At 53.7% G+C, this 19,578-nt stretch overlaps 3 protein-coding genes across 13 annotated transcripts; 2 read left to right on the plus strand and 1 right to left on the minus strand.

The window, feature by feature from the left end:
- Positions 1-141: 141 nt before the first annotated feature.
- Positions 142-7,453, plus strand: USP21 (ubiquitin specific peptidase 21). Its single transcript, XM_079932672.1, has 13 exons — positions 142-754; positions 1,567-2,187; positions 2,978-3,037; positions 3,196-3,316; positions 3,539-3,650; positions 3,818-3,973; positions 4,480-4,544; positions 4,801-4,904; positions 5,087-5,173; positions 5,459-5,537; positions 5,768-5,875; positions 5,982-6,096; positions 6,336-7,453. Exons 2-13 carry the CDS (start codon positions 1,588-1,590, stop codon positions 6,424-6,426), a joined length of 1,698 nt encoding a protein of 565 aa, XP_079788798.1. The 5' UTR covers positions 142-754; positions 1,567-1,587; the 3' UTR covers positions 6,427-7,453.
- Positions 7,454-7,598: 145 nt separating this feature from the next.
- PPOX (protoporphyrinogen oxidase) lies at positions 7,599-11,536 on the plus strand. Of its 7 annotated transcripts, XM_079936845.1 has the most exons (13): positions 7,599-7,776; positions 7,949-8,043; positions 8,204-8,338; positions 8,472-8,587; positions 8,767-8,899; positions 9,200-9,344; positions 9,454-9,644; positions 10,304-10,364; positions 10,548-10,666; positions 10,744-10,854; positions 10,954-11,103; positions 11,198-11,240; positions 11,324-11,536. In XM_079936845.1, the coding sequence occupies exons 2-13, from the start codon at positions 7,957-7,959 to the stop codon at positions 11,464-11,466; spliced, it is 1,434 nt and encodes a 477-aa protein (XP_079792971.1). In that variant the 5' UTR covers positions 7,599-7,776; positions 7,949-7,956; the 3' UTR covers positions 11,467-11,536. The 7 variants fall into 7 exon arrangements, with proteins under 7 accessions (XP_079792971.1, XP_079792969.1, XP_079792970.1 ...); XM_079936843.1 differs by having other exon boundaries at positions 8,767-9,344; XM_079936844.1 differs by lacking the exon at positions 7,599-7,776 and having other exon boundaries at positions 7,806-8,043; positions 8,767-9,344.
- A 101-nt stretch (positions 11,537-11,637) lies between these two features.
- On the minus strand, positions 11,638-17,727 carry B4GALT3 (beta-1,4-galactosyltransferase 3). Of its 5 annotated transcripts, none has more exons than XM_079938079.1 (9): positions 17,565-17,727; positions 16,992-17,135; positions 16,588-16,733; positions 15,966-16,240; positions 15,199-15,434; positions 14,056-14,246; positions 13,825-13,947; positions 12,536-12,640; positions 11,638-12,402 (listed from the first exon to the last, which is right to left on the minus strand). In XM_079938079.1, the coding sequence occupies exons 4-9, from the start codon at positions 16,225-16,227 to the stop codon at positions 12,129-12,131; spliced, it is 1,191 nt and encodes a 396-aa protein (XP_079794205.1). In that variant the 5' UTR covers positions 16,228-16,240; positions 16,588-16,733; positions 16,992-17,135; positions 17,565-17,727; the 3' UTR covers positions 11,638-12,128. The 5 variants fall into 5 exon arrangements, with proteins under 5 accessions (XP_079794205.1, XP_079794204.1, XP_079794203.1 ...); XM_079938078.1 differs by having other exon boundaries at positions 17,560-17,727; XM_079938077.1 differs by having other exon boundaries at positions 16,992-17,215; positions 17,560-17,603.
- Between the last annotated feature and the right edge of the window lie 1,851 nt (positions 17,728-19,578).

Here is a 19,578-nt window from a genome sequence, read left to right on the forward strand (position 1 = left end):
GACCCAAGGCACATGTACAACTATACTAGTTCGGGAGGGAAGGGGAAATGGAGGATGCTCTGTTCTGGAGCTGGGGAATGAAAGGAAATCCTGACTGCTCTCCCTGCTGCTGAGATCTGCTTTTGTCCTTTAGCAGGGAGCCTACCGCTTTAGCCTGCAAGATGCTTGACGACTGGTTTTGCAGGGCCAGTATTCCCTGCCCTCCAGGGATCTTCCCAACCCTATGTGGATACTTCACTGGTCTGTGGGCTGGACCCAGGCCCTGCATTCGTACCCCTGCTCCCTGGGAAGGATCTGTGCTGCAAGCCGGGGGGCCATACTACGATTGTCAGATCTATATCCTTTAGAGCCACGGGGTGGGGCGATGGGACTCTACTTTAGGGACTTGCTTTGGAGCGACGGTTTAAAGACAATTCTTGCCAAAGCTGGGAACTGGCGGTCCTAAAGTTGGCTGTGTTTCCATGGTGTCGGCAGCGGAGCCTAGGGGGCGGGTTCACGCAAGCGCCGAGGAAGCCGGTGGGCGGAGTCTGAGTGTGGGTGCGCAGGCGCTCTGAGAGACAGTGAAGCCGGCGGCCGGTGGCCGGGCGGGACCAACAAAGATGGCGGCGGCCCCTGCGGTGGGAGAGATCTGGGCACTAGCTGCGGCTAAAGCTGCAGCCGGGCCCGCGGGGGCGCTGCACGAGGGTAGTAGGGGGTGGCCCTGAGCTGGGGCCTGGCCCCGGCTGGCCTACCCCGCCGCCTCACCCGGGGACAGGTACGGTCCGGGGCGTTATGGTGTGGGGGTGCCGAGGGAAGACTGTTCCAGACCCGAGAGATCGCCCACCCCAAAAGCAGAGGTGCTGGGGGCCCGGCAGGCCTGCGAGAACTGGGCTGGAGGGACCAGCATCCATGGATCGTGTAGAATATGCCGCTGGACCCCGTAGCCAATCAGCAGCCTCGGCCTTTCTGCCCTCGAGGGGGGCGGACCCGGTTGAAACCTCCTGTGGTGGGAGATGTGCAGAGATTAGGGGTCAGGGAGTTAGTTCGTCCTCCCTCCCCGCCACAGCCCCTGAGCCCCAACACCACTTTGGAGCTCAGAGGTGGGGGAGGGAGTAACCTTTTTAGTGTGCTTCATTTGCAGCCAGGAGGGGCAGGGGTTTGAGAATGGAATGCTGTCCTTGGGGCTGTTATACTTGCATCCACACCGCTATTTGACCAGAGGTCCCAAGTGACCCAGAGCACATCCCACTTGACTAGGCAGGTATGGGGGAACCTTCATGAGCACCTAGATTATAAAGACAGCCAAGATAGGAACTCTTTATCATTGGCTCTCCAGTAAAGCAATATTCTGCAGGAAGGGCGTGAGGAATGTAGAAAGAGTCAAAGCCCTGCCTGCTATCATTCATTCATTCATTTACTCAATGGATACTAAGTGTTTACTTTGTACCAAACACTATACTAGACACAGGGGATACAATGATTGATACACTAGACATGGTTCCTGCCCTCCATGCATGTAGCTAGTATGGCAGCCTAGGTTCCCACCTCCCTCCATATTCAAACGCTGATCGTCTCTTCTCCTCTCAGGTCCAGCCTGTGGTGTCCACAATGCCCCAGGCTTCTGAGCACCGCCTGGGACGGACCCGAGAGCCACCTCTTAATGTCCAGCCCCGAGTGGGATCCAAGCTACCATTTGCTCCCAGGGCCCGGAGCAAGGAGCGCCGAAACCCAGGCCCTGGGCCGAACCCTGTGTTACGACCTCTGCCTCCTAGGCCAGGTCCCCCTGAGGAACGGCTCAAGAAACTGGAGCTGGGACGGGGACGGACCTCAGGCCCTCGTCCCAGAGGCCCGCTTCGGGCAGATCATGGAGTTCCCCTGCCTGGCTCACCACCCCCAACTGTGGCTCTGCCTCTCCCATCAAGGACCAACCTAGCCCGTTCCAAGTCTGTGAGCAGTGGGGACTTGCGTCCAATGGGGATTGCCTTGGGAGGGCACCGCGGCACTGGAGAGCTAGGGGCTGCACTGAGCCGCTTGGCTCTCCGGCCTGAGCCACCCACTTTGAGACGTAGCACCTCTCTCCGCCGCCTTGGGGGCTTTTCTGGGCCACCCACCTTGTTCAGCATACGGACAGAGCCCACTACTTCCCATGGCTCCTTCCACGTGATATCTGCCCGGCCCTCTGAACCTTTCTACGCCGATGACAAGATGGTGAGGACTTGCCAGCACACGCCTTCCATGCTCATGTTCCTCCATGCCTCCAGCTTTCTTGCCATCATATGGCTTTCCTTTCCCCTTTTTGCCAAGTTCCTTTTTCACCCCCTTCATTTCAGTAGTTTGGACTCTCCTCTCCCTTATTTAAGTAACTTTAAGCCTCATAGACCCTTTCCAGGGTTGTCTGTGACTCCCCAGAATGGTGTGCCATTTCAGTCCCCAAGGAATAAACCATTTGGAATTCTTTGGGTCCCCAGGCCCTTACCTTCCCTTGCTGTACCTTGTCTCCTAGGATGCTGCCTAGGCCTAATTAATCTCTGGAGCTGAAGAGGGGCAGGCTCAGAACATCTGAGCTCGTGCGGTTGCCCATTTCCCGAGCTAAGTGAGCTAGGCTGATTGCAATTGGAGCCATCAGGAGAGGGTGCAGGAAGGGGCCACGGGTGCAGGAGGGGGCCTTGGGGGTAGCAAGGTGGGGGTGGGGAGCAGCTGGGCAACCATGACAGTGCTTGGGGAGTTGCCCCAGGAGCTGCATCGCCGGCTAGCTGGGCAGAGGAGTAAGTGGGGAATAGGTGGGACAGCCATGGCTGAGTCCGTGGTACACTCAGCTGTGTTAGGCTTACTGCTCGTGGTCATTGAGGTAGGGAGACCCTAATACCCAGTGACGGAAAAAGTGTAGAGTTTGGGGGTGAAGGATGGGGTGGGGAAGGCAGTGGGCAGCATGCTGTTGAAAGGTTAAAGCGCCAGGTGGGATATATGGGAACGTGCTGACTGTACTCTGACCTTCCAGGCTCATCACACACTGCTTCTGGGCTCTGGTCATGTTGGCCTCCGAAACCTGGGGAACACGGTGAGAGCCATTCTCCTGTCTTTCCTAACAGGAATGTGAACTGGTGTTGGAGGCAGGCATGGGGAGGGAAACTTGGGGAAGGACAGCACTGAAGTTCTCCTAAGGCTTCCTAGGCACTGGTCTGGGGAGGTAATGGCACTGTCTTTACTGCTCCCCAGTGCTTCCTGAATGCTGTGCTACAGTGTTTGAGCAGCACTCGGCCTCTTCGGGACTTCTGTCTGCGAAGGGACTTCCGGCAAGAGGTGCCTGGAGGGGGCCGAGCCCAAGAGCTCACTGAAGGTGGGGCGACAACTCCTGCTCCCTTCTTTCAAGTCCTCTTTTCCCCAAACCCTTGTAGGTCCATCTGCCAGTGCCAGTGGCCCAACCCTGAAAGCTGGCAGGTGTATCTGTTTTTCCCAGTGCCTGATTTCCTAGAGGTTGTTTTCCACCTTCTAAGCCTCCTCTTGCTTCCCTCTTCTAGTCATTAACCACTGTTTCCCTTCCCCACTCCCACCCTAATAGCCTTTGCAGATGTGATTGGTGCCCTGTGGCACCCTGACTCCTGTGAAGCTGTGAATCCTACTCGATTCCGAGCTGTCTTCCAGAAATACGTTCCCTCCTTCTCTGGATACAGGTGGGAGAGCTGGAGGGTATGGGATTTCTCTCTGACCTTGTCTGGGGGTAGGGCCAAGCAGCATCATTCTGAGCCTTGAGACGCTATTCATCCAGGAAGTGTGGACAGGGGTTAGTGACTGTGGACTAGGCAGGGGTCGGTTGCCCATGTTCTTTGTCTGACTGCAGCCAGCAGGATGCCCAAGAGTTTCTGAAGCTCCTCATGGAGCGGCTGCACCTCGAAATCAACCGACGAGACCGCCGGGCTCCGCCAGTCCTGGCCAATAGTCCAGCTCCCTCCCAACCCCGCCGTGGAGGGGCTCTGCTAGAAGAACCTGAGTTAAGGTAAGGTTGCTCCCCTCCTTCTCCTCCGCAGTAGTTTATCAGCAGCATTCATCCTTCACAGAAGTAAGCTAGTCAAGATTGAGGATGTAGTGTCCAAGGAAATACTTAGCTCAGAAAATGGTTTGAGAAGCAGTGCAGAAGTAGGAAGAAGGCAGGAGGAGGAGGGAGGCTGAGGGGCACAGATGGAGGCAGAAGACAGTGCTATGGCTGTCACCATATTGACGGAGGAGGGGATAATTAATTTACAAGGTACCTAAGGGGTCTGAAGCCAGGTGGAGGAAGACGGCATGTTCGTCCCTTGTCGACATTCCTTTCTTTTCCTCTCACCTTGGATTTCCCCGGAAAGTCTTCTGAAGCATTACTCCTTTGTCTGTTTCTTGAAATTTAGAGAAGGAGCTGGGGTATGGGTGGGGTACAGGGCTCTGTGGATCATTTCAGTGGTGTTGGGGGTGCCCGGTGTTCCTGCTGTCTCATGGGTGCTCCCCACTTCCCTTGATCTGTCCTAGCGATGACGACCGAGCCAACCTAATGTGGAAGCGTTACCTGGAGCGAGAGGACAGCAAGATTGTGGGTATGGAACGAGACAAAGTGATGGGGAAAGTTAGTGTGTGGGGGATGCGGGCTTGGCAGAAAAAAATCAATCCTATCCAGGGGTGTGGGAATAAGACTGGATGACAAAAATGTGGAGAAGTTGTGAGGGGTTTGTGAGGAGTGTCGGTGGTGGGAAAGGAAGCGTCAGGCAAACGGGTGGGAAGAGATGGGAATCCAAGGAAGCATCTCAGGCATCCCACAATGACTGTTTCTCCTGCCCCTTTGCTTCTATCTAGACCTGTTTGTGGGCCAGTTGAAAAGTTGTCTCAAGTGCCAGTCCTGTGGGTATCGCTCCACGACCTTCGAGGTTTTTTGTGACCTGTCCCTGCCCATCCCCAAGGTGGGATTCCAGAAGATTCCAGGGGTGGATGGGACATGGGTTCTGTGACCCAACCCTACCCACCCCCAGTGTGGGAGGGAACCCTGTGGGTCTCTGGAGCAGAAATGAAGCTTGGATTAATTGAGAAGAGTTGGAAAAGGAAATTCAGAACATGCTGACCCTTCACTCTCCTTTCCCCCCAGAAAGGATTTGCTGGGGGCAAGGTGTCTCTGCGGGATTGTTTCAGCCTTTTCACCAAGGAAGAAGAGCTAGAATCTGAGAATGCCCCAGTATGTGTGGGTTCACGAGGGATATAGTAAGGGTGGGAGACCTGGGGGGGCTCCATAAGGGTAAAAGGGGTTGCATGATGCCTTAGTATGAAGAATAACACTTATATATGTCTGGGTTTGTGTAGGAGTTTCAGATATGTCCTGGGATTCCCAGGGCAGAGGGCAGTGGCCCAGAGGATACAGAAGTAATAGGGAGCATAGTAAATTTGTATGTGAGTCAGGGTGTCAGAAAAGCCAACGGAGGTGAGGAGCACGTTAACCTTATATTATTTGACATTTACTCAGGTGTGTGACCAATGTCGGCAGAAAACACGAAGTACCAAAAAGTTGACAGTACAAAGATTCCCCCGAATCCTCGTGCTCCGTATCCTAATCTTCAAATTCTTATTTCTCCCATTCATTCTTTTTCCTCATTCCCCATGTTTGCAGAGGTTGGACATTTGGGAATTCAGTTTTCCTTAGGAAAAGCCTGCCACTCCACCTTTCCCTACCAAGCTCCCCATGTGTGTTCAGGGAGGGGAGTGGACAACATTCAATTCCTCAGCCCCCCTCAGAGGCCCTCTGCCTCCCAAATTCTCCTTAACAAGAGCTTAGATCTTAATCGATTTTCCGCCTCCCGGGGCTCCATCAAGAAAAGTTCAGTAGGTGTAGACTTCCCGCTGCAGCGACTGAGCCTAGGGGACTTTGCCAGTGACAAAGCCGGTGAGTCTTGTAGGGAAGGTCCTGAGGAGCTCCCGTGAAGGGGAGGGAGAGAGTGGGAGTGGGGCACAGCTCTGACTATAGAATTTGGTCATCTCTAACCCCGAAGGAAGCCCCGTATATCAGCTGTATGCCCTTTGCAACCACTCGGGCAGTGTCCACTATGGCCACTACACAGCCCTGTGCCGGTGCCAGACTGGTTGGCATGTCTACAATGACTCTCGGTGAGAATAGCCTCCTATTCAACTCCTGCCCCATTCCCGCTGCAGCCCTGACACCTTTCCCTAATACGGAGCCCCAGGAGAGCACAGTGCCTGGTAAAAGGCGGGCGGTGGGTGGGTGTGTGTGGGGGTATGGGGGCGTCTTTCCTCATCACTACCGGGATGCTGTGAGGTTGATCATGTGGGGAGGGGGGAATATGCAGGAATGATCACACCTCCTTCCCCATCTCCCTTCTTCCTAGTGTCTCCCCTGTCAGTGAAAACCAGGTGGCATCCAGTGAGGGCTACGTGCTGTTCTACCAACTGATGCAGGAGCCACCCCGGTGCCTGTGACATCCCCTTTAAGCCCTGGCACCTGTGAAACCCTTTCAACACCCTCAAGCCCCCAGGCTCCCCATTTACCTCAGAGACGTCTATTTTTGTGTCTTTTTAATCGGGGAGGGGGGAGGGGGTGGTTGTACCTCCCATTATTTTTTTTATTAAAAAATACCCTTCTACCTGGAGGCTCCCCTGTCTCCCAGCCCCATGTACAGATCTCCCCAGGCCCCTGCCCGTGTACAGCCCCCAGACCCTCTACAGTCTCACTTTTTTTTGTGAATAAATTTATTAAGAAAAAATGATGTCCTTATTTGTATTTGTGCTTAAAGGGGGTGGAGATACAGAACTAGGCCGAATTGGAGTCTTCCTGGGACTCAGTTCCCTTTCTGAACAGATGGGGGCGCGCTCAAAGCCGTGGGGGTGGGAGTGGGGATAGAGGTGCCGGACCAGGACCCGTTGATGCCAAGGTTTGACCACGCAGTGAAGGTTTACATTGGGAGGAAAAGGGACGGCGAGTCTGAGACTCGTGAAGCTGTAGGGAAGCCTGGAGCTAGAGCGCAGGCACTGGGTAGACGGGCTTTGCCGGCGTAGGGGGCTGCCCCCTCGAGAGCGAGGTGCCCAAGGGCCCCTGTTGATAAACACGGTACGTTGCCGGGCCGCCCTAACTCCCGTAGGTCCAGGCTGTTGCTACCATCAAGGAGCTGTTTATGGAGCCACCTCCCCACGGACCAGCCTCCCGTGTCCCTATCTACTCTCCCTACAACCAAAGCTCATGAGGCCTTCCCTCCAGGGTTCTCAGCCTAGCTGGGCCTGGGAAGCTCGAGCTGGGGAATGCTAACCAGCACGCAGCTCTCGCCGCTCCAGCCTTGAGGGGAAGTCAGTGATGGATACGGCTACTCTCTCCAACCTGGCATCGAAACAGTTAACTAACCTCCAGCTCCACAGAGCAACCTTCTACAGGGGCCAACTCTCCGCCTTTGCGGGAGGAGGAGCCGCTGCCGGTTCAGTGTTTTCATTGGTGAGTGTGATCGGGGCCTTCCAGGACCCACCAATCCAGGAGCAGGAAGGTAAGGTCGGGAGTGTGCCGCGAGAATAGAGTGGACGGAGAGTCGGAGAGACCGAAAAACTGGGAGGGGGGCGGGCGGTGGAGGCAGCGGACTGAAACTCTAGGCCTAGTGGGGGCGGGCGGGACGGAAAGCGCTTCAGAAGACTGGCGGCAGGTCGGAGCCCAGAGCCCTGCGCTAGCAGATAGCGTGGGTGTGGCCCTTATCCACCTCCCAGCCCCCGCCCCTGGGACGCCGGCGGCATGATGTGTTGAGACCTCTGTCTCCTCCTTTCCCCTCATTTTTCTCGTTCCTCTTGTGGGTGAGTCCTAGGCCCTGGGCGGGGACCTCACAGTTCCACCACCCCATCCGCGGGCTCGGCCTTAGTTTCCCCTAAAGCAGCGAATGGCCGGGGGTGGAACGCGGAACCCGCAGGTCTTCTGGAGAGCAGGGTGCTTCTGGTCAGCCTGTCCGTATCGCCTCCACACCCGCAGGCTTCACCATGGGCCGGACCGTGGTCGTGCTGGGCGGAGGGATCAGCGGCTTGGCCGCTAGTTACCACCTGAGCCGGGCCCCTTGTCCCCCCAAGGTGAGTGCCCCCCCCCCTCCGTGCCAGAGGGAGCCTCCTTTAATACTCCTGTCCCATTTCCAGCAAGAGGGAATGCGCCGCCCCATTCCCCTCCTGACCCTTTACGCCGCCGCGGCCGCGGCCGCGGCTATAGGCCGCAGTGTCTCCCTCTTGTCCCCAGGTGGTATTGGTGGAGGGCAGCGAGCGCCTGGGAGGCTGGATCCGCTCGGTACGAGGGCCAGATGGTGCTGTCTTTGAACTTGGACCTCGAGGAATTCGGCCGGCGGGAGTCCTGGGAGCCCGGACCCTGCTCATGGTGAGCGGCTTGTGGAATGCCTAGGAGAGGTTATGGAGGGACCTTCACTGGAGAATAGAGTGAAGGGGAGCAAGTAGATTTGGTGGTCAGTCCTTTCCTTAGTTTATGCTCTTTCTGAGGACGTGTGGAGCAGGTTTCCGAGCTTGGCTTGGACTCAGAAGTGTTGCCTGTCCGTGGAGACCATGCAGCTGCCCAGAATAGGTTTCTGTATGTAGGTGGCACCCTGCACGCCCTGCCCTCTGGCATCAGGTAATGCTATCACCTCTTTACTGCCATCCTTCTCCGCTTCCATCCTCACATCTTTTCCATTTCCTCATCTTCCAGTTTGTCAGCCCTCCCAGCAAAAGGGGCCAAATGAATGGAAATGACCCCCTGGAGCTGGGGGGTTAAATCAGAGCTCCCTCTTCACTGTGCCTTCCTCCATGCAGGGGGCTACTCCGCCCTTCACCTCCCTTCTCCAAACCTCTGTTTTGGGCTGGGCTGAAGGAGTTGACTACGCCCCGGGGCAAAGACCCTGATGAGACTGTGCACAGTTTCGCCCAGCGCCGCCTTGGTCCTGAGGTAACACCGCCCAGAAGCCCCCAAATCCCTCCCCTCCTAAACCAGCTGCAGATCCCCATACTGAAACCTTCCACTAGGGCCTCTTCTGTATCATCTGAAAACGCCCTCTTCTCTTCATACCCAGTAGCCCCCCCAAACTCAGTGTTGGGGGTGAATGCCTTCATTTCCTTTCCATCTTTCTGTAATAGTGGGACTGCTTTCCAACCAAACCCCACCCCACCCCTATTCTCTGCCAAGCAGGGACAGTGGAAATTAGTGCAACTTATTCCTTGGCCTCTCAATCCCAGTCTCACCCTTAAGGTGGCGTCTCTAGCCATGGACAGTCTTTGCCGTGGAGTGTTTGCAGGCAACAGCCGTGAGCTCAGCATCAGGTCCTGCTTTCCCAGTCTCTTCCAAGCTGAGCAAACCCATCGATCCATATTATTGGGGCTGCTGCTGGGGGCAGGTGAGGGGGGAGTTGGTTCAAGGGTTGAAGATATTAAGGACTGCCAGAGTGAGGGACTGGAAGCAAGGTGTGTTATTTTAATGATTCTTCTCTACTTCCTCCTCTGCAGGGCGGGGCCCACAGCCAGACTCAGCACTTATTCGCCAGGCTCGGGCTGAGCGCTGGAGCCAGTGGTCACTCCGTGGAGGGCTGGAGACATTGCCTCAGGCCCTTAACACCCACCTGACTAGTAGGGGTGTCAGTGTTCTCAGAGGCCAGCCAGTCTGTGGGCTCAGCCTCGAAGCAGAAGGGTGCTGGAAGGTAGGAGAGCCCCCTGGAGTGTAATGAACCTGTCTGTTAGAGTTTCCAACTTTGTCTAAATGCTTTAGCCGGCAGGACTGGAGTTTCTCCTTGTTCTCCTGTCCTAGAAGCTATTTAAATATGGGCTACTCCACATTCCTAGGCCTTATTTGTGGACCTTCCTCCAAGACCTGTTTGATCCAAACCTGTGGATAGAATATATATAAGTGGCTCCCAGCTAGGGGCAAGAACCACTGAGCTCCACTAAACATTTCAGAGTAGCCCACGGGCTTTTGTCTGGCCCACTTCCTGGAGTAATGGGGGGATGATTTTTGTGCTGACTGCTTAGTCTGTTCATCCTGAGTCAGCACCCAGTCTCTCTCCTGCCTGGGAAACTAAGGCAAAATTCCCATGATCTCTGTGTCTTTTATTTTATTTTATTTATTTATTTTTTTTGCGGTACGCGGGCCTCTCACTGTTGTGGCCTCTCCTGCTGCGGAGCACAGGCTCCGGACGCGCAGGCTCAGTGGCCATGGCTCATGGGCCCAGCCGCTCCGCGGCATGCGGGATCCTCCCGGACGGGGGCACGAACCCGCATCCCCCGCATCAGCAGGCAGACTCCCAACCACTGTGCCGCCAGGGAAGCCCTCTGTGTCTTTTAAATGTTTTCTTCCTCTCAGGTGTCTCTAGGGGACAGCAACCTGGAGGCTGACCACATTATTAGTGCCATTCCAGCTTCAGGTAATGTGGTGGTCACCCTCCCCTTCTCCAACCAGGTTGAGGCAACGTAGCTTCTTTCTGGGCCAGCAGGACCATGCCATGCCCCTGAACTGGTCAACCCTGTGGGAGTCTAATCCCAAGGAGGGTTGGTAAAATTGAAGCATGAATGCCTCCTGAGGCAGGCCTCTGCCTGCTCTCCTCCAGTGCTCAGCAAGCTGCTCCCTGCTGAGGCGGCACCGCTGGCTCGCGCTCTGAGTACCATCACTGCTGTGTCTGTGGCTGTGGTGAATCTGCAGTACCGAGGAGCTCGTCTGCCTGTCCAGGTATGACACAGAAGAAGGGGAGATGTGGGCTCAACTGGAACTCTTCCCTCCTGACCCAGTCTCTTCCTTTTCTCCAGGGATTTGGACATTTGGTGCCATCCTCAGAAGACCCAGGCATCCTGGGAATCGTGTATGACTCAGTTGCTTTCCCTGAGCAGGATGGGAGTCCCCCTGGCCTCAGAGTGACTGTGAGAGAAGGCAGCTTTGCTTAGTGGGAGTTTCCCAAGAGCTCCTCTGTGCCCCAGCGTAGTAAGGCCAGGCTGGTCAGTGCCGTATTCCCTCTTTAGGTGATGTTGGGAGGTTCCTGGTTACGGACATTAGAAGCCAGGGGCAGTGTCTTATCTCAGGAGCTGTTCCAAAAGGAGGCAGAGAAAGCAGCTGCCACTCAGTTAGGACTGAAGGAGCCACCAAGTCACTGCTTGGTCCATCTACACAAGGTAAACACTCCTCAGCTACCCACTGGAGGCGTTGTCTACCCAGGCCTGGGACATGAGTGATAATCTTTCCCTGTATCCCCTCTTCTCTCCCCAGAACTGTATCCCCCAGTATACTTTAGGCCACTGGCAAAAACTGGGTAAGTTGGGAAAGCAGCTGGGCTGAGAAGAGCTGTGAAAATAGACCCCCAGCTGTAACATTCCTTTTATCTTTTCCTCCCAGAGTCAGCTACCCAATTCCTGGCTGCTCAGAAGCTGCCTTTGACTCTGGCCGGAGCCTCGTATGAGGGGGTTGCTGTCAATGATTGTATAGAGAGTGGGCGCCAGGCAGCAGCCCGTGTCCTGGGCACAGAACCTAACAGTTGATCCTCAAACCCCACTTCTTCCTGCCCCTGCTCACAGGGGTTCTCTCACCCATGAAAATAAAAGATGCTGGAGCGTGGCTTGGTCTGGCTGTTCTGTCTCCTGTGGGCGTGGGTGGGGTGGGTGAGCAAAGGTAGGTAAAGGGTGCTTAGGATACAGAAAGCAGGAGCAGAGGCAAGACAAAGTCCTTTATTAGAAAATATATCAAAATCCCAGCCCCCTGAGCAAGGTCCAGAAGAGGGAGCTACTCCAGCACTGGCAGAAAGTACCCTGGGAGGGGCTTCCTTCAAACACACTTCCTGGGAACCATAAATAGAATAAATATTCACAGAGGTCCCGGGAGAAGTCAGAACACTCTTCTCTCCATGGAAGAGGAAGGGATTTGGGGTCCAGCCCTGCTCTTACCCCCTGGGCAGGGGACTCCTAGGAGTCATCACAGAAAATCATGACATCAAGGATTCACAGTCATAAGCCCTGGCTGGCGACCCTAGAAAGAGGGACCCCCAGGGCTAGAGGAGCCCAGCTCCAGTCCAGCAGTGAGGAGAGGCCCCTGCCCCCAGCACGGCAGTAGAGTTCATTTCCCCCACATCCCCTCTAAGAGCAGTGAGGAGCTGAGGGTGGGGAGAACACAACTCTTCTGATTCAGTTTCATGATTAAGGAGGAGTCAGTGTGAACCATGGGGAGCTGTGTGGTTGGCAGCAGGCAGAGGGTCGGGCCTGGCTGGGGGCCGGCGCTGCAGCATCTCCTGACGGAAGGCCTGGGAGGAACCAGGTGGGTAACGGGGACCAGAGGGAGTCTGAGGACCCCGAGGGTCAGTTCCAATGTCTGCTGTGATGTTGGTATAGAGAGGGCCCAGCTCTCGAGCCAGCAATCGGTATGTCAGTGAGTTCATCCCATCTTGCGTCCAGGAATTCCGGGTTCGGACCAGGAGGTCAAATCTGAGGATTAGAGATTGGAGACTAAGACCTGGAAAGGAACAGCCAGGAATCTAGGAACCTTCAGGAACTGCCTGGCTAGGGTGCAGAATCCTGAGGATCCAGTAATAATTCCCAGGCAGCCCTCCCATCCTACCTGTGGGGATTTTCCTCGTTGCCCTTATCTCCTCGGTGCTTCACCATCTTATAGTGTCCCACAGATGTGGGGGGCCGAGAGATCTTCATCCCAGCCAGGCGTACCCTGTGGGAAAAGTGAGGGCAACTTGGAGGACCCAGAGCAGAAGAAAGCTGCTGACAGGTGAGCAAGAAGAGCTAAGGCTAGCAAGGACGGAATTGCACGTTTCTTTACACAAAGAACAGCTATTGCTAACTAGGCAGAAGAAGTGCCAAGTACTGGAAGGGGAGAGAAAGTCAAACACAAAGAAAGAAATGGCTGAAGAGAATGTAAAAGCCTGGATGTATCCAGATCCTCAGGGCCTACTGCCAGGCACCCTGGGGCCTTTAAACAATTGGCAGAGGTAGATTTGCACCTCCCACCTTTGCTTCCTAAATGGCTCCCAGGAGCTGCCCCTGCAGTCTGGAAAGGACCGGGAGAGGAGCCATTTTCTCAGAAAGGGAGGGCAAGACTGGGAGTCACAGACCCAAGCTCAGCGATTCTTATTTAGACGAGTACTCTGCCACATCCCCTACCCCCCACCCACGTTAAGAAAAGAGTGGAACCAAGTAATCAGGACCTGGAAAGAAACAAACTCCCACTCTGACCCACAGAAGCAAGAAGTGAAGATAGCCTGGGAAGGTACTGAAAGAATACATACATTTAGAAATTGCTGGGTGCTTTACACACATACAGAAGACAAGAATTCATAGAGATGTCATGCCCGAGGACAAAGGGGGAGGAGAAGCAGTGGGTCCAGCATATCAAGGTCAAATAGTCAAATGACAGGAAATTGGGTCAGCTGAGGCTGAAGGTCAAAATGTTTCACATGCTAAAAATAAGTTGGCATCATGCCAATGGCCCAGGCCTTTTTTTTTTTTTAAAAAAAAAAGTGGTTCTGGGCTATGTGGACCTGAGCCTCTCCTCTCCCAGCCCTGAAAGGAAGTGTGGTTTGGCTGCAACCCTAGCAGAGGCAGGACTAAACTGTCTCTAGGCCCCTTTCCAGCTCTGGAATCCCATGATACTATAGTCTACTGATCTGATCTCTCCCAGGGACATTACTAACCGATCTAAGAGACTGAAGGATAAAAGAATGGGGAGCAGCATGCAAAGCCTGACCTGGGTAGACTGAAAAGACTAAGGGAGAGGAATGGGCACAGTGCAGCACCAGGGAGCTAAAAGTTAGTGGTAAAGGACTATGGCTAGGGGTGGTCTCACAGGACAGTGATCCAGGCTGGGGTTAGGGAGGGAGGTGGTGGCAGGAGTCTGACCTGGTAGCAATGTCATCATCCTCACCACCCCAGCCCCAGTATTCATTGGGGAAGCCATTCATCTTCAGATACTGGTCAGGAGTGAGCGCCGAGACCCCTCCAAAGTACTGGGGGTACGGGAGGCTGGGGAGAGAAACATCCTTGGATTCCACAAGTCTTCTGGGGGGCCATCTCCCCTTCTTCCACTGGGTGGTGGAATTCCTGCTTCCAGTACCCTCTCATGCCCTCTACCTGTATCCAAACTTGTTCATGGCAACAGCAACATGCCGGGGTCCTCGGGGGTCACACACATACAGATTGTGGTCGTTCTCTGGCAAGAGGTCCACATCATGCAAGAACAAGCAGTCCCATTCTTCATCACGCAGGGCCTCCCGCACCCCAACATTCAGCAGCTTTGCCCTGTTAAATGTTCCATTTCCAGCCTGGAAGATAATGGCGGAGGACCAAACTAGGTCTATAGGTAGCATGGAAAAGAAGCATAAAAGTGAAAAGAGGGAAATCAAAGTGGGATATGGGACAAGGAGAATGAAGAGAAAGACAACGTCTTTGTTTTTTCATTCAACAAAAAATTTTTTGAGCATCAGTATGTGCCTGACACTTACATGCTGCTATTTAGCATTTAATCCCGACAACAAACCAGCCATGTGGAACAGGTGGTACATTAGTTATCACTCTTTGCCTCATTTTAGCAGGTTGGGGATCCTGCTCAAGGTGACATATGGAACAAGTGGCAGAACCCAGAATTTTAGCCCAAATCTATCCACTTCCAAATTCAAGAACGGAAAAATCATGGAAGATTATAGGACAGTGGGAATATCCTTAAGGAGAAGTATGCGACTAACACGTTGGCAGAGCAGTGCCAGCTGCTGCTTTCTTTTTATATATGTGTGTGTGTGTGTGTGTGTGTGTGTGTGTGTATTTTTTTTTTTTTTTTTTTTTAGGGCTGCATTGGGTCTTTGTTGCTGCACGCAGGCTTTCTCTAGTTGCGGTGAGCGGGGGCTACTCTTTGTCGCGGTGGCTTCTTTTGTTGCGGAGCATGGGCTCTAGGCGCGCGGGCTCAGTAGTTGTGGCTCATGGGCTCTAGAGTGCAGGCTCAGTAGTTGTGGTGCACGGACTTAGCTGCTCTGTGGCATGTGGGATCTTCCCGGACAGGGCTTGAACCTGTGTCCCCTGCATCGGCAGGTGGATTCTTAACCACTGCCCCACCAGGGAAGCCCCCTGCTTTCTCACATTCAACAGTCTGACCCTCTTTTTTTTTTTTTGTCTGCCCCTCTTAAAATTATTTCAGGGATCCATTATATGAGAGTGGAGTGGAATTTGTTTGAGGCTTCCTTATAAGAAAGAAAATCAGAAGGGTATGGGAATTGGGGGTACCTGGTGGATGACATAGATGCCATAAGCAAGCTGTTGACGTTGCAGGAACGGGTGCAGGTGGTAGAGCAGCAGGCGCAGGTGGTGCTCCCGGGCACGATGGGGCACAATGATGGCTGTTCGGGACCGGGGCTCACACCCTGCAGGGCGGTACCGGCCCCCCGGTTCCACCCGGGGATTCCTCTCCACAATCTCTGCCAGTGACGGCACTGGGCTAAAGGACACGGACACGGGACCCACTGTTGGGAGGGAATGGCAAGGTCAGGGATTAGCAGGGCAAGAAGAACTGTCCCTGGCAGTCTTATTCTGGGGCTCAGCTCCCCCAAGGGCTTGCTCAGACACCTCACAAGACCTTGAGTTCCCCATCACTGGGACAGCTTTGCAAAGTCTGGAAGGTGAAGGCTCCTTACCTAGACTACCTTCTTATTTGAGGGTTCCATAACTTCCCCCTGCCTCACAAGGTTAGAAGCTTACAGTTAGGGGATGGAGAGAACAGATGGACTTCCAACTAACTCACTAAACTAGGAGTGATCTACAAAAGCAGCAAGTCCTAGCCCAAGGCAAGAAGAGCCTTTAAGTGGGCTGTGGCTCAACCCAAAAGCCCAGTCGAAACTCCAAATTTAGAGTCCATTCTATCTCAACCTCAGCGTCCCTTCCAGTTACGTGAGCCTCCTGTTCTAAGACCCACTCCTGCCATCCTATGCCTGTCCAAGCCTCCCTGTCCCCACACCTTGGCCTCGCCTTCACTTCTGCCTTCCTTCTGCACTCACCTAAGAGAGGAGATCGTTCTGGACAGTAGGGCAGACCTTGAGGAGCTGGGGGGCCCCCTGGGGCAACAGGGGCCCCAGGCAGGTGACTGAGGTTACTGTAGACATCATGGGGATGAGAGTAGTCAAATGTCGGCTCCTGCTCTCGGCCAAATAGAGCGCTGAGGCTTCGGAAACCCCCCAGCGACAGGTACATCATGACAGCCAGCTGGGAGCCCACAAGCAGGGCCAGAGTGCAGGGTCGCTCCAGCAGCCTCCGCAGCATCCTGGGGTGTAGTCTGGAGAGGGAGAGAGGAGAGTGCTGGGGCAGGCAGGAAGAGAGCAAGCCAGCAGAAAGAGATCATTGGGCATGGATGAAGGCGGTGCCAGGGGTAAAGAGGAAAAGAACAAAGTCACAGAAGGGAGCACACAGATGTATGGAAAGAAATAGAATGCTACCACTATCAGACCTACCACCTGTCACTTCCAGCCCAAGTTTCACTCTCCTCCACCCCTCCCTCAAACCACTCCTATCACCTACTATCAGTCCCCAAGAATGCTTACATCATTCATGTCCCAAGGCCATTTCAGAGCATTCTCTGGAGAACCTCCCTTCCAATTTTAGAGGGGGTAGAGATAGACTCACCTAGGTTCAAGCTGTCTTCTTCAGGGTCACGGGGACTCCACGGGGTCCCGGGGGAGCAGAGATGTGAGGCATTATATAAAATTGGAAATGTCACAGAGGACAGAGAAAGGCTCCATCCAGCACTCCAACAGCAATCTTAGGACCAGCTGAAACAGAAGTGGTCAAGGATAGCCAGCCACCCGCAGAGGGGCAGACACGAGGATCAGGGTGAAGCCGGTTTCCCAGTTGGGGAAGGGAGGGAAAGTGGTTGGAGAGAAAAGGGGTGCAGCAGTAGATGGTAGGTCCCTGGCCTCTCCCCCGTAACCCTCTAGCGTGTCAGATTCACTCTGTATTTAACCATCCTCCACCCCAGCAGGACCAACCTGTTTGGAGAGTGGGGAAAGGGAAGCTATCGGAGATCTTACTTTCGCCAGGGGGTGAGGCAGTCTTAACAGGACTGTGGAGTGGCCTCAAGAGAACCCAGGGAGGCGGAAGAAACTGGCTCCTTTCCGTTCTTCACGTTTCTGGGAGCTAGCTCTGCAGGTGCAGGGAGCGTGACCACCTGGGAGCTGCATGCAAACAACCTTGCAGCGCGGCGGGGAATAGGATGGGGGTAGCATCCCCTACCTTCTTCTACCTTTCCCCGGTCCTATCGGAGGTGGGGATCAGGGGTTATTGGTGAAATGAGATAGGGAGATGGAGGGCTGGGCAGAACCTGTCAGAGGTACCTGGGCTAGCTCACCTAGAGGGGCGTGGTCAGTGCTCTGCAGGGGCTTACAGCCCAGTTGTTTCGGAGCACCCTCATCCCACCCCAATCTCCTCCTGCGTTTGCTCTGCCTTGCAATGTGAGCCCACCGGCCTCTGTCCATACTTGCACTTACGTCCCCCTCCCTGCTCAAGGCTGTCTCCAGCCTTTACCCAAAACTTGTCACCTTCCCAATTTCCCGAACCTTTCTCCCGTGCCTCTCACCCCACCAGCCCCAGACCACACACCTGACCTTCTGCAGCCAGTCTTCACCATCACCCCGACAGCCGGAAAGAAACCGCTGCCGCCATCTTGGAAGCGGGAGCTTCGGGGGCGGGGCCTCGCGTCACGGGGCGGGGCCTAGGGTGGAGCCGCCCCGGCCCGCGAAGCGCAAGGTCTGAGCCCCGCGCGGCCTGTGGGGCACGGTTGAAGGTATCGTGCGGGCTTCTCGGGGCTCGATCCCTCGGGAGAAGGCGCGGGGGCTCATCCCCACCGGACCGACTTCCAACGGGATTCCACCACCCACCCCTCACCCCTCACCCCTCACCCCTCAGACTTGTGAAAACATCAAGTCAAACCAGGACCTTTCTCGGGGCCAAGACGTACTGAGAGGCCGGTGCATCGGAAGACCTCACTATCGCCCGAAGTTGACCTGAGCCCCTTTCCCAGTGTGTCAGCGGCGCCCCCTTTAATCTAGTGCCACTTATTATCAAAATTATTTCTTGCTCAGGGTACATCGTTGCAGACTCCTCTGGCGCATTTTTGTATCCCCAAGGTATCCCGCAGGCCTTGAAATAGAAACGGTTAATAAAACAAGGAAACGTTGAGTGTGGAGGGAAGGGCAGATGGACGCTTCGTTAATATGCAATATGTTTTATCTTGTGGCTTCTACTTAGAAGCAGATCATCACACTGAGGAAACTTAAATAACTCGCAGTGTCTGCCTCAAAAAGCTCATGTTCTTTTGTGCGGGGTCGGGATGGGGGTGAAGGGGGTCAGGGTAGTTGTACACAATATAGTGTGATAAATATGATAGCCTAAAAATTGCACCTCATTCACAAGTTGAAGTTTGGAAAAGGTTTCCCAGAAGAAATGATGACTAATGGGAAACCTGAAGGACTTGTCTATAGCATGTCCTTCTGTTTTATAAGATTCAGTCTCCATGGAGCTATTTTACAATTCTGTGTAGGTTAACTGATCCACATGCAAATTCTGTCCTGTCTGAGAGAGGTTCAATTAACCCCCTACTCCCCTCCTCACCCCGCCCCCCCGCATTGTGGGAAAAACAAAACAAAACAAAACAATTTTGCCTCCATTTTCATATTTCTTTATTTCTGATCTGTAAATGTGTCTGTTCTTTAGATTTTTTTTTTAACGAGTTATAACATCTGCTGGTTTCCTTATGAGTTAAATAAAATCTTTAACAGGTGTTCATTTTTATACGTGTATTGACAAAAACTCTCTCCTTGACCAAATTTTAGACAGGCTCCCCTGAGCCCTCTTTTCTAATAGACCTCATCCTTGGGCCTATAGCCATTTTTATCAAGAATCCTGCTAAGTCACTTTAGCAAGAATCCCCTCACCCTTAATTTCTGATCACCCTGGCCTGCCTTTAGCAAGAATTCTAAGTTGGTTGAGCAAGAGTCTCCCTACTCTTGATGTAATTTTCCGTCTACTGACTCATTCTGCTCATTGGCTATAACTATCCATCTGTCCTTAACTGTATTCAGGGTTGAACCCAATCTCTCTCTGATTGGGATAGCCTTGGCACCTACTGCAATAGTCCTGAATAAAGTCTTTCTTACCATTTTAACAAGTGTCAGAATAATTTTTTCTTTAACAGTGTGAGAGTCATAATTTTACCCTTTTCTGAAAATTATCTTTTAACAGGTGAATAGCATTCTAGACACAGGAAACCACAGTGCAAAAGTCTGGAAATGAGGAAGAAATTAGGGAGCTGGGGAAATTAAAAAATGGATCAATAGGCTAAACGATAGAGTCAGGGGAATGGTGAAAGATGAAACTGAAGAGGTAAATAGGTGACAGATAATGAAAGACTCCATAAACCACATTGAAAGAGATTGAGTTTTATCCTGTGGGCAAGAAGAAGGCCTTAAAGTGCTCTAAACAGAGGGTGCTACGATCAGACCTAGGAATTTTACTCCGGTGGAAACGAGGAGCATGATTGGAGTGGTCAAGACTGGAAGCAGAGACCTATCAAGGAGGTTACTGCAGCAATCCAGCAGTGAGATGAAACTCATGCAAAAC

This window comes from Stenella coeruleoalba (assembly GCF_951394435.1).
Source record: "Stenella coeruleoalba genome assembly, chromosome: 1".
In the NCBI taxonomy this organism is placed as follows: domain Eukaryota; kingdom Metazoa; phylum Chordata; class Mammalia; order Artiodactyla; family Delphinidae; genus Stenella; species Stenella coeruleoalba.